General features: G+C 39.3%; 1 protein-coding gene across 3 annotated transcripts in view; it reads left to right on the forward strand.

The window, feature by feature from the left end:
- LOC143018872 (uncharacterized) overlaps positions 1-15000 on the forward strand; it is a 64397-nt gene that overhangs the window by 12419 nt on the left and 36978 nt on the right. For 2 of the 3 annotated variants that reach the window (XM_076174411.1, XM_076174409.1), the window contains exons 3-4: positions 580-697; positions 9186-9394. In XM_076174411.1, coding sequence (XP_076030526.1) covers positions 580-697; positions 9186-9394 — 327 coding nt within the window. The remainder of the gene's footprint in view (positions 1-579; positions 698-9185; positions 9395-15000) is intronic. The other variant, XM_076174410.1, reaches the window with a different exon arrangement.

A 15000-nucleotide genomic window follows, 5' to 3' on the forward strand; every position in this document is an offset into this window, starting at 1 on the left:
CCACTCTATCCATACACGCACACATATGTATATGTATACATATGCAACAGCATATATATATATATATATATATATATATATATATGTATATATATGTATATCTGTATATATATATATATATGTATATATGTATGCATATATATGTACATATATATATATACATACATACATATATATGCATATATACTGTATATATATATATATATATGTGCATATATATATATATATATATACATACATACACAAAGGTCAGTATGATGGATTTATACGACAAGCCCTATTTATAGGAATCTTAGTTGATTATCTAAACTTACTTTCGTATCATTTCATGGTCTGTTGCAGATCCGTATTGTTTTCTTAACCATACGTCTTCCTTCTTTTTTTTTCTTCTTTTACTTTGTACAATAACGCCGATTTTGGAAAAAAAAAACTGTCTTCATCTCTCCTTGCGACATGTCCTGCCTATTTCATCGCCTACGCTTAAACGTTCTTCATCATCCTATATATATAACTTTTTTTTTTCCCAAAATTTAATTTTGTTTTCTTCGCCCCATTGCGCCCCCATGCTCCACCCTCGAGACCAACGTCATCGGTTGGACCTCATACTCGTCGAAAAATCCGAGTTTCAGAAAACGTTCGAACTTCTTAGCCAAGTTCTCTTTCATAAATCGCTCTTCGAACCAGGAGACGAGTGTCGGTAAGTTAATTCGCCCAAGTGGGAGACTCGCTCGCTCACTCGCTCGCTCGCCGCTGCGTGTATAGAGTATAACGCTACTAAATTGTGCAAAACTCCGTATGTGTATATATATATATATATATATACATATATATATATGTATAAATATATATGTATATATATGTATTATATATATACATATATATACATACATATGTATATATATAATATGTATATATATATATATATATGTGTGTGTGTGTATATATATACATATATATATATATATACATATATATATATATATATATATATATATATACTCGTATATATCTTCAGTAGCGCGTCATCTCTCTCAGCTTGAAGTTTTGTTGCAATGTCTCACGCTCAGCTTCCGCCCAAGTAACCCTCAATGTCCGCAACAATATACAATGTTCGAGGTACTCTACCAATGCCTTCAATACGGTGACGTGCCCAATCGGTTTTATTCTCACTAAAGATCTTTATGTCGCTCAGGGGAGCCGACTCCAGCCAGACGGGGGTCGCGACCGAATGAGACCTGGTTCAAACTGGACTCCATCCTCTCAGCTACATAAAATCGCCTGTACTTAGACATAATAAAATCAGTAATGTGTGTATTGAAGGGATTCATGTTTGTGTTCCGTGTTCTGTTCCTCTGTACCTGAGCTGGTAATGGGTCTGTGTAAGGCGCCTTCGGTCGACTACTAATGGAATCAATGTCATCATAACCCTTAACCCCTTAAATTCGGTGACGTTATTTACAGTGTGATCTACAATTCACTGCAGACTCTTTCATTCAGCAAGAGAGCTGCTCATATAATGATTGTGCTAATTAATCTAACCAATAAATAATCTAACAAAAGTTTCGATGTATCTAATGTATTATTTATCAGGATCGTGACGCCTTTTTATATGAACACTACAATGAATGGATAAATGGGTAAATAAATGAATAGATATTTAATAAAGTTAATTAATACAATTCCACCCCATTTGATACAAACCAGATCCTGTAAACTACGTCACCCTTTCGTAGGAGTTCTCTGTTACACTCTGCGCTGCTACAGCATGGACTAAACTCTCTCTCTCTATCTATCTATCTATCTATCTATCTATCTCAGATGCTAGGTATAGGTTCTTCTTGATGGTTCGCAAGCTTCCTGAGAAATGCGAAGAATGTGTATCAGTCTTAGCCTAAATAACTTTGGCCTTAGTAACCTCCCACCTAAAATGCGCATTCCACTGCGCGGGACCCAACGCCTTGTCTCTTCGTATATTTTGCCTGTGTCGTCATTATGCTGCTTATTCTTTGCTAGTAGAGTTGGTAGATTAGTTAGGACTCGTACTAATCCATAGGCTTAGGGTCTGTATCGTGTATCAACTGAAGTCGATGCCTGAATTAATGCTCTTGAGATGTGATGGTGTAGTCTTGCATTGATAATGTCGTAGATGGGTTTGAGATTGTTTATACTGTGTCCAATGTTGGTAACTAGGACCGTTATTATCAAAGGAAATTATACTTTGAGTACTAAAGGTTACTTTCAGATTTTTTTCTTCGTCTTTGGAAATAACTTTGATATTTCAAAGTCCTTATAAATACCGGCCTTAGTGTGTCTTTTCATGTGGTTAATGTAACTCAATTTTCCAGGTACAATGATAAAAAATAGATGTTCTGTATGTGAGAACGAGTAATATGCCAGTGTTGGTTCGGTAGGGTTGGTAAGCATGAGAGGCATTTGCATTTGCTATTGATATTACATCAGTAGCTTTGATATGATGTGTGTTATGCCCATGGACGTATAACTTACGTAGTAACATGTAACACATGTTTCGGCCGTGTTTCAGATTCCAACGCCCACATGTCATTCCGTTTCGCACTGAATAGTATAAATATTCCTTTGGGGTCATTGTACACACTGGATAACACAAAGGAAAACTGCGAAGTCGACTTTTGGCTTATGTTCTTGAGGCGTCTCTTTCAGTCTCTTTGTGTTTGTAATCTCATTTAGGACCTGAAGTTGGTCTACGTCTGTGATTACAAAAAATACTCGAAGCTTTGGTCATCTGAATAAGATTTACTGGCGGTAGCCGGCATATTAATACTCAAGCCGAACCTCATTAGGACATGTTTATATTAACTCTGTCGCCGTGGGATGAATTTTCTTTAACCGAATAGAAGCTTCCGTCGTTAGCCAGAACAAAATATGCAATTACAGCTTGCAGTGGCCTGCCCCACGGCACGGCCAGAGTCCCCAGATCGAGGCCAGATAATGCCCAAGAGCCTGACAACACCTTAAAGTCGCTTTTCTCACTTTTCGACAATAGATTTCACCTCTGCTGACAGTCGAGATATTTAAAGAACAAATAGGGCTCGGTCTATACTTAGCCAGGCGTTCGGCACCTACTGAGGAGAAAATAGCACAGCCAAAGCGTAGCCCGACAGTAAGGAGGTACCAATGGGCTCTTGTGAGATCGCGGCTGCATCTTGTTGCAAGTTGCAAGTTGCAAGTTGCGGTAGGTTCTGATGCTCTTCTAACTGACCTCGCTCGACTCAAGAGTTCCCATAAGCTGATCAAGAAAAAAATTAGAAGAATATATAAATAGATAAATAAATAAAATAAAACAAATTAATAATTAGATAAATAGATGAATAAGTAAGTGAATAAAGGAATAGATAAATAATTATATAAATAAAAATAAACAAATAGATAATGAATGAGTATATAGATAAATAAACAAATTTATAAATATACAAACAAATAACATAAAAAATCGCATAGTAACAAATAACAAAAATAATCCAGATGGCTGTAGACATCAGTGAATAAAATTACCTGACGGAAGATTATAATTGGGGCCCCCCACCCCCTACGGACCAGAGTTATGCATCATTCTTTTGTGACTGAAAGCGAATGTCCACAAATAAATAAATAAATAAATGAATATATAAATAAATGAATATACATATATATATATATATATATATATATATATATATATATATATATATATATATATATGAGTGTGTGTGTATGTATGTACAACACTGAATGGGTCCCAGTGATTAGAGTTACATATTAACAACCACAATGCACTTTAATTCTAAGCCGTCAAAGGCCAGCATGCTGAAATTGAAATGTACTGCCCAGGACTCGAACCCGGCATCCTCATGACAATTGCGACAGTGGCTTTCCAACTAGGCTATCAAGAGAGATAATATATATATATATTTATATATATATATATATATATATATATATATACATATATATATATATATATATATATATATATATATATATATAATATATATATAATGATGATGATGAAAATCAACCAATAAGTAGATATATAGATAAATCATTCATTTCTATTGAACTGCTCTCCCCTCCTTCCTCTTGCTCTCATTAAATCTGTAGCCCTCTCAAGGCCTTTTCAACAATTACATCCTATTCACATTTATTCAAAATTAAATTCTTATTTTATAAAATAAAAAAGGCAACAGCTTAATAGAAATAATTGATTTAATTCACGTGGTTCATTGAATGTTCGATTTATAAAGCATTACAAAGGCGGAGCATGCCGACAGGAGACCTTTTGGTCCATAACTGGGTCGGATACGGAAAAGTTATAATAATGATAAAAAATAAAAAAATAAATGAAAAATAGAATAATTTAAATATTAAAAAATAAAACAAATAGAATACTTCTGAGACCCCCCCCCCCCCCGCGGCACTCCGGACGGGGGCACGGCACTGAACAGATAATATTGCAGAAAGAGCCCGACGATTTTATCCTAACCAGATATGGAACACCCAGACAAAGCCCGTGGGGGTGACATTTCTTTCTTTCTCTGTCTCTCTCTCTCTCTCTCTCTCTCTCTAAAAAAAAAAAAAAAAAAAAAAATCCACAGGCCGGAACGGGCTGTGCTTGGTTCGAGAGTTCGAGACTGCGTTTTAGTCGAGATATAATCACCCCCTCCTCCTCCCCCTACCGCCAGCAGGAAGTGTGTGTTGGGGGGGGGTGGTGGAAAGTGAGAGAGAATAAGCGACTTGTCCAAAGTCCACACAGCTCATCTATCTCTCTCCTTCTCTCTCTTTCTCTCTCCCCTCCCTCTCTCTCTCTCTCTCCCTCCTTCTCTCTCTCTCTCTCTCCCTCTCTCCCTCCTTCTCTCTCTCTCTCTCTCTCTCTCTCTCTCTCTCTCTCTCTCTCTCTCTCTCTATCTATCTCTATCTCTCTCTCCCTCTCTCTCTCTCTCTCTCTCTCTCTCTCTCTCTCTCTCTCTCTCTCTCTCTCTCTCTCCCTTTTTCTCCTTCTCTCTCTCTTTAATGGATGACAACGTACATGTACAGTTGCCCCATAAATACTCTTGTTCCTTCTAAACGTGTGATACAATTACTGTATAAATCTTAGCTTCAGGGGATCAGATTAATTCTCCACCAGATAAATCATCTTTAAAAAGTGATTTGTTTAATCAATGGCATTGTGGCCCTTCTGTGCTGTACGGTACTTTTCCGTTTATTCCTGCTGCCGCCAGGCGATTTTATTTGGTTTTGCGACCTCAGTAATTGCGAGGGGATCTTAAGGACTTATTGCCTGATTTACACACACGAACTCCCAATATATGTAAAGAAAACTTCGGAAAATTTATGTACTCTACTGCATATAAGCATATATGGTATATTGTTTGCAAAAAAGTTTATGCATCCAGTACTTTAGGGAAGGTGGAAAGGATTTTCTGATGTCCCTATTGACAAGGTATAGCTTAGATAATGACATATTAAGAGAAAACAGAATATGAAAAGGAATTAAGAGTGCTAGTGAGTCCAGACCTTAAATCCAGGAAACATTGCATTAGTGTCAGGGATAGGGCTAACAGGGCATTAGGATTTAATACAAGGACGGTTACAAACAAAAGCAAAGAGGTAATCATTTAACTCTTATCTGTTGATTGTTAAACCCATCTTTGACTATGCGGTACAGTTTTGGTCTCCGTCCAATAAAATGAGTGGAAACTCAGTCCATTCAAAGAGAAATGCAGAATAATTGTTCATTTCTCCTTTCCCTCATTTCTGCTTCCCTAACAATTTCTTCAGCTTTCCCATGACCACTTCTCGGCACTGCCTAAGTACCCAGTGGCGTGGACAAGAATACAGCTACCTTGTTCCCTTGCGGATCTTAAAAAGCAAATAAATTTATCTATTTATTTATGTATTCATGTATTCATTTATTTATTTATTTATTCATTTATCTATTATTCATTTATCTATTTATCTATTTATTTATTTTATTTGTTTAATTATCTATTTATATGTTTATTCGTTCACTTATTTATCTATTATTATTATTATTATTGTTATCATTATTATTATTATTATTATTAATATTATTATTTACTATTACTATTATTATTATTATTGATATCAATATTATTATTATTATATTATCATTATTATTACTATTATCATTGTTATTAATTATTGTTATCATCATTATTATTATTATTATTATTATTATTATTATTATTATTATTATTATTATTATTATTATTATTATTATTATTATTATTATTATTATTATTATTATTATTATTATTATTTTATTTTTATTATTATTATTATTTTTTTTTGTGCAAAACACATGTTTTGACACGCCCCCGCCCCACACGTAACAAAGGGGATTAAGGTTTTCATATAAGCAATGGGAAGAGATGCTGAAATTTTCATCTTGAGCGGGACTCGAACTCGGTTCGTCAAATTTGCGGTCGAATATGGTACCACCACACCATTGACCCTCGTGTGTGTGTGTGGGGGGGGGGTGCGTGTGTGTGTGTGTGTGTGTGTGTGTGTGTGTGTGTGTGTGTGTGTGTGTGTGTGTGTGTGTGTGTGTGTGTGTGTGTGTGCGTGCGTGCGTGCGTGTGTGTGTGTGTGTGTGTGTGTGTGTGTGTGTGTGTGTGTGTGTGTGTGTGTGTGTGTGTGTGTGTGTGTGTGTGTGTGTGTGTGTGTGTGTGTGTGTGTATCAGCCCCGGATCCAGCAAGTGTTGTAGGTCTCCCTCGCACTGCATTCCAGGCAACCAACCGGCAAATTCCGGTTTTGCGGTTTCCCCACACTTCTTTCGGGGCGCATGCGCAGTCCATTAGTGTGGCGCCTCGCGCGCAAGTGCACAACCACAGTTCAGAGAGAGTGAATAAATATACAAGGAAATGTGCTCACTTATATCTTAGGTGTAATGTAGCCACACACACACACACTCAGGCGCGCACATATACACACACATACACACGAACACACAACACATACACACACGAACACACAACACATACACACACGAACACATATACACAGGAACGTACAACACACACATACACATAATCACACATACACATACATACACACACACACACACACACACACACACACACACACACACACACACACACACACACACACATACACAAGAACGTACAACACACACACACATAATCACGCATACGCACATACACACACAAACACACATACACACAAACAAACACACACACACACACATAAGCACACACACACGCACACATACAGACAAACAAACACACACACACGCACACATACAGACAAACAAACACACACACACACACACACACACACACACACACACACACACACACACACACACACACACACACACACACACACACACACACACACACACACACACACACACACACACACACACACACACACACACACACACACACACACACACACACACACACACACACACACACACACACACACACATTCAATTACAGCACCACCTACGGGAAAGAAACCGGGAGGTTGAAATTCCCGTCCGCTCTTTTAACAACCTGTTCCATGGGACTTTAATAGACTAAGATCATCATGTATGTGGGATTCGATTCCCGGCCACCCCTACGGCCCCGAGAGTCACTTTTACCTTCCTCCCGACTCCACCCGCGGATATTGATAGATGGGTTCGAGTCCTGGGCACCGGACACTTCCCACCTCGAAGGGGGCGACCCGCAAATCACGGCGGCGCCAAGACTTGTCGTGTGTTGCATCCTTGCGTCCGGGGATGGTCGAGAAGTTGGTTCGAGTCCCGGGTTAGGGTCTTGGACATAGAGCTGGGTGTTCTTATACATACAATATACAAGTATATGTATGTGATTTGAACGTGTGTGTGTGTGTGTGTGTGTGTGTGTGTGTGTGTGTGTGTGTGTGTGTGTGTGTGTGTGTGTGTGTGTGTGTGTGTGTGTGTGTGTGTCTTCACCATGGTCTTTGGATCACGCATTGGACTCGTGATCGACAGCAATTTCCCTCCCTGAAGAGAGCTCAGGGCTCATATATGACCGATCTATGGGTAATGCTGTTACCTTACACGCACACACACCCAACTCCCCGCCCACGAGAATTGGTGTAACAACCCGCAGCGCAGCGATACTGAAATTATTTCAGCCCTGGACGGGATTCGAACACGAACCGCCGTAGTGGGGGCCGGGAACTATATATATATATATATATATATATATATATATATATATATATATATATATATATATATATGTGTGTGTGTGTGTGTGTGTGTGTGTGTGTGTGTGTGTGTGTGTGTGTGTGTGTGTGTGTGTGTGTGTGTGTGTGTATAGGTGTGTGTGCGTGTGCACCTTTGCTCGCATCATGTACTCTTAAACCTCGTTCGCCTCTTCTTTTTCTGCCGCCGTCCGTCACATCCGGCCCGAGTCTCCGGAGGCGCCGTCGCCGCACTGACCCACTTTGCCACGACAACAACGTCCACACACCTGAAAAAAATCGTTCGGTTCTGAATACTTCCCCCACCGGAAGTGTCTTCAGAAATCTTCTTTTATTTTCATTTAATGGAGAATGCAAGACAATGTTTATATGATGCCATATCTGGCGAAAGATGTGAAGGAATGTGTATGTGTGTGTGTGTGTGTGTGTGTGTGTGTGTGTGTGTGTGTGTGTGTGTGTGTGTGTGTGTGTGTGTGTGAGTGTGTGTGTATTTACCTAGTTGTATCTTACGGGAAGAGGAGCTATGCTCGTGATGTCCCGTCTTTGTATCTTGCAGTGTCTAGTTTGCTTTTAAATTCGTGTATAGTTTTTGCACACACTATTATTTTATCAAGTTTGTTCCAGAGATCCATCACTCTGTATGGATTTTTTTTTCAGGCCTCTTCTATAACTGTCTTTTTTTATGTGTGTGTGTGTGTGTGTGTGTGTGTGTGTGTGTGTGTGTGTGTGTGTGTGTGTGTGTGTGTGTGTGTGTGTGTGTGTGTGTGTGTGTGTGTGTGTGTGTGTGTGTGTGTGTGTGTATGTGTGTGTGTACGCGTGTGCATAATTTACCGACTACATACAACACCCAGTCCTCCGCCTCCTCTTGCATCTTTCCCATTGCACTGCGGACATTTCACCCCTTAATGACCGATTTATAGCGACAATTGACCCGTGTCTCTTCCACCAGGTCACCCTCAGAACTGTGAGTGCGAGTACTGCACCAATGAGTTTCCTCTCCGAACTCACCTCCTCCTTGATATGTCCTACTCGCGGCTGGAGCAGGACCACATGACGCAGAGAAAGCCCGCTCCAAGCTCAGGAACCAAGTTTAGTTTCTTTTGGCACCGCAAGAAGTCTGCCTCACATAGGACAGAGCGACTCCCTATACCCACAAGGGTAAGTGTTGGCTCTATATGTCTCTCTTAACTCTCTCTCTCTCTCTCTCTCTCTCTCTCTCTCTCTCTCTCTCTCTCTCTCTCTCTCTCTCTCTCTCTCTCTCTCTCTCAAAAGATTACAAAGGATTACAAAGGTGGAGCATGCCGATAGGAGACCTTTTGATCTATAACTACGTCGGATGCGAAAAAATATAATAATGATAAATAAAGAATAAAATAAAAATTATAATAATGTAAATAATAATAAATAAAATAAATGAATGCATAGATATAGTTAAATAATAAACAAGCAGGTAAATAGTAAATAATAATAAATTGACAGATAAATAATAATAGATCAAAATCAAACATATGATAAACAAACAGACAAGAAACAAACAAATAAACAAATAATATAATATAAATGGCATTCATTACAGCATCTTGCTTAGATGTTTGTCTAAATGAATCTTAAAGCTTCGAACTGAACTACATTCCACTGCTCTGCAGGAAGTTTATTCCATTCATTAACTACACGGTTGGCGAAGTTGTTTCTACCCACTTCCAAATTTAATCTATTTCTTGACAGTTTGAGACCATTATTTATTGTCGAATTCTCATTCAGTGTAAATTTTTTGTCTCTTTTGACGTTGTCAATCCCCTTTAGAACCTTAAAGACCTGTATCAAGTTACCTCTGAGTCTACGCTTTTTTAGGAAAAACAGATTCATATGTTTTAGTCGATTTTCGTATGATTTATCTTTTATATTAGGTATCAGTTTTGTGGCTCGCCGTTGTATTTTTTCCAATCTCTATCTATCTATCTATCTATCTGTATATTTATTTATCTATCAACCTATCTATCTATATCTATCTATATATCTATTTATCTATCTACCTATCTATCTATCTCTATCTCTCTCTCTCACGCACACAAACATACACACACACACACACACACACACACACACACACACACACACACACACACACACACACACACACACACACACACACACACACACACACACACACAAACACACACACACACACACACAAATATACACAATAACGGGTCAAGAACAATTTATGGTTGACACATTGCACCCCACATGATCTTTTGCATGGTCTTCTTCGGGCAAAAAAATGTGGGTCCCAACGATAATGCAGCTCCTGACCTATTTTCATGGATTCTTTCTCCAATAATATTGACACACACGCACGCACACACACACACACACACACACACACACACACACACACACACACACACACACACACACACACACACACACACACACACACACACACACACACACACACACACACACACACACACACAAACGTATATATGTATTTGTGTGTGTGAATGCTTTATTTTGCCACATTAGGTTTGTTGTTCTCAGGGAGAAAGAAGAGTAGGGAATCTCGGACTGCCAGGGCAAGTGGCATTCACCTGTCAGACTGCGAGTAATAAGTTATCGGTAGTAATACTAGCAATGTGATGTTTCCTTGTCAACTTTATAATCTCGCCTCAAGCCCGAAGTCTGAGTTTGATCCCCCCCGCCTGCAGTGACTGCCAATTGCATTAGCTGCCCTAGCACATAAGGTACAGGTCGTGGATCAATTATATATAATCTAAGCTTCTGGGGTGAGGTTCTCATTTTAAAGGTTATCCTCTCATAATTGACATCTAATGATAATGTTCAAACGCTATTTATCATATTGACAATGTGTGACTAAGATCAAGTCACGGCTAACCGCCTCCTGTCGTAAGATCCTCCTTAAGTCACCCTTACGGACCAGAGTCACATATTGTAATACTTAAGACTATTATCCACATAAAGAAGAATTATGATTACTTATAATTTCTACTGCCCTCATTACATATTTCCTTTACCATCCATTATCTATCATTATTATATATAAATATATATATATATATATATATAATTTTTTTTTTCTTTTTTTTTTTTTTTTGCATCCTTCCTAGATATCGACCAAAAGGTCTCCTGTCGGCATGCTCCGCCTTTGAAATCCTTTGTAATCTTTATGTCTACATCTCGGAACAATAGTGTCCCCGCCCCCATTGAATAGAAGCGCTGGTTATAAGCGACAAAATACAATTGACTCACTCCGCCCGATAGTGTCAGGACGAGTTATTTCTCGCCAATGCCAGCTGTCGCCAGCTGTTGCTGGGAACAGTGCCAAAACTAGGCGGGACCATCTACCTACCTACTTATTCATCTACCTGTCTACCCACTTACTTTTCTACCTCGTTTCCCTGCCTATCTACTTTCAAGGCCAGCTAGAGAGGAATACTTGAGATTATCTACCAATACATCTACCCATCCACTTACTTATCTACCTAGTTACCTAATTACTTAACCTATCTACCTTCCTTCCACATTCAACTACTTTCAAGTCGGTCATACAGGACTACTTATCTACCCACATTTATCTACATTATCTACTTATCTAAGAACACACCTACATTCAAAGTTTAACAACTTGCCTCCTTAGGTCGTTGATGATTTTAGTCGTTGGTGGGCTTGCTAAGACGGACGTCACAGAGAATCATCTCCCCGCTGCCCAGTCTCAAAACACGTTCATTCCCTCACCTTTACCAGTAGGTGCGGCCCCAGAAGGATGGCACTTGGTGTCTGGATCGGATCCAAGATACATTTATCAATTGCAATTCCATTTCTTCCACATTTATACAGAGAATCGACAACCGGTGACTGCTCCTCTTAGTGAGAGAGACCGTGGACCGTTGTCGGCCACTGTGGGGTTGTGGGTTTCTAGTCACTGAAAATCAAGACGGCAATTATTATGACCCATTATCACAAAACCGTTCTCTTTCTTTTTCCTTTTATTTGTCCTTCTCTCCTGTCTTTCTCTCTCTGCCTATCTGTCGGTCTGTCTGCCTGTCTATCTGTCTGTCTATCTATCTGCCTGTCTGTCTGTCTGTATATCTCTCTCTCTCTCTCTCTCTCTCTCTCTCTCTCTCTCTCTCTCTCTCTCTCTCTCTCTCTCTCTCTCTCTCTCTCTCTGTGTCTGTCTGTCTGTCTGTCTCTCTCTCTCTCTGTCTGTCTGTCTGTCTGTCTGTCTGTCTGTCTGTCTCTCTCTCTCTCTCTCTCTCTCTCTCTCTCTCTCTCTCTCTCTCTCTCTCTCTCTCTCTCTCTCTCTCTCTCTCTCTCTCTCTCTCTCTCTCTCTCTCTCTCTCTCTCTCTCTCTCTCTCTCTCTCTCTCAGTCGTAACATTCCATCACGAAGGGGAAAGAAGCGCGGCCAGCGCCGCATTCCCTCAGAGACAGGGGTACCAACACTTCCGGGAAACGACGTCAAAAAAAAAAAATCATAAAAGAAAGCGTGGGAAAGAAAAGCTGAGGAGGGGCCGGGAGGAGGAAGAGGAGGAAGAGGAGGAAGAGAGGCCCAAAAAAATGTAAGAATTTCTTAGGATTTAAAGACTAAAAAAAGATTTAACTAATTTTTTTATTTCTTCTTTTTCATGTATTCACCTACCTGCTTGTTTACTTACGTATTGTTATTATCATCAGTGTTATTAATAATATAATTATTAACAATATTAGCATTGACATTTTATTTCTATTATTATTATTGTTATCATTATTATAATTATTGTTATTATTGTTGTTATCATTATCATTATATCTATATGGGGCGTCCCTACGGACCAGAGCCACACATCATTTTGTCTATGATAGAGGAAATCTTTATTCATAGAGAAATTATGCTACTTTATTATACTGTGACTGCCCCTCCGTTAAGCTGTCTCTGTTTCGCCGAACCCTGTGGTTGGGAAGAAAGAATACAGCCATCGAGTGTTCCCACTTGAGTCGTAAAAGGCGACAAAAACAATACAGCGATAGAACTAGGCATCCTACTCTTTATAGCCCCAAAAGGGACATTCCTAGAAAAAAAAAAAAACATAGGAGTGTCTGGCAGGAGTTTTCCAACCAGAACCCTAAGGTTTGGGTCTTTTAATGCGCCTGGGTGTGGTACAGATGACAGCAAAAGGGAAGAGATAGGCAGTATGTTTGTAAGAAGAAAGATGGATGTGTTGGCACTGAGTGAAACTAAGTTGAAAAGGAGGGGCGAGTTAGAGTTTGGAAGTGTAATTGGGAAGGTGTCAGGAATGAAGAGAAGACGAGGGAGAGAAGGGCTGGCTATACTAGTAAGTGAAGAGATAGGTAAACGCGTGGTGAAGTGGAAGGAGGTTTCTTCAAGGTTAATGTGGATGAAGGCAAAACTAGGAAGGGAGACGTGGTTCCTTGTAAGTGCATAAGGGCCTGGTAGTAAGAAGCTTGTAGAGGAAAGGGAGGTTTTTTGGATAAATTTAAATGAGTGCATAGAGAGTTTAGGGAGAAATGTCAATGTAGTGGTATTGGGAGATCTCAATACTAGGGTAGAGAACGAACCAATAGACGGAGTGGTTGAGAAGTGTGGAGTTCCTGGAAAAAAATTGTAGTGGAGAAATTATGGTGGAGATGTGTTTAAAAAGAGAGTTCATTATAGCAAATATAGTGTTTAGGAATAAAGTCAGGCATAAGTACACATAGGAGAGGGTGGTAGATGGATGGAAAAGAGTCGGAAAAGTAGGAAGAGTTTTGGATGTGCATGTTTTAAGGGGAGAGAATGGGGGAATTTCAGATAATGTTTTGGTGGAAAGTAAGTTGAGAGTGGGGGATAGATGGAGAAAGAGGAAAAAAACAAAAGGTAGGGAGGTGCTTAGACTAAAATCCTTAAAAGAGAAAGAAAAAGAGAAGAAGTACAAGAGGAAGCTGAGAAAGTGGGAGGGAGTGAAGGAAAAAGTAGGATTGGAATGGAGGAGGAATGGGAATGTTTCAAGAAGGGACTCACAAGGTGTGCAAAGATGGTGTGTGGAACAAGGAGGACGGGAGGAAATAGAAACAAGGATAGTGAGTGGTGGGACGATGAAGAAAAGAAGGTTGCAGAAGAGAAGAAACAAGCATTCACAGACTGGTCACAAAATAGGACAAGAGAATCATGTAAGAGGTACAAAAAAGAAAAAAAAAAGAGAAGGGAAATAAAACATAAGGTAAAGAAGGCAAGGAGGAAAGCAGATGTGATATGGAGTAAGAGTAAGGTAGAAAAAATTTAAGGTAATCAAAAAATTGGAAGGAAATTAAGAGAGGAAGAAGAAGCGAATCAAATACAGAAGAAAAGGTAAAATGTGCAGATGGAGAGATGGTAATGGAAAACACAACAGTAAGAGGAAGATGGGCAGAGTATTTTAGGTAGTTGCTAAATGTGACGGAGGGAAAGGTAGTTGCAGTGGGAAGCGCTAAGAAAGTGGCTGATGAATGAGGAAAATTGAGGAGAAATAAGGAAAGATGAGGTAAAAGTAGTTATTAAAATAATGACAGCAGGTAAAGCACCTGGATTGGATGGGTGTCATGAAGAATGTCTAAAAAAGAAGGTACAATAATGATGGACTGGCTGGCGAGGTTGTTTGATGTTTTTCTAAAAGAGAGCATGATGCCGGAGGACTGGAGGAGTGTCCGTATAGTTCCACTTTACAAAGGAAAAGGGGACAAGTGTGAGTGCAGTAGTTTCAGAGTGATCAATTTGTTGAGTGTAGTTGG

This window comes from Oratosquilla oratoria, chromosome 36 (genome assembly GCF_046742065.1).
Source record: "Oratosquilla oratoria isolate Oo_2021 chromosome 36, ASM4674206v1, whole genome shotgun sequence".
NCBI lineage: Eukaryota > Metazoa > Arthropoda > Malacostraca > Stomatopoda > Squillidae > Oratosquilla > Oratosquilla oratoria.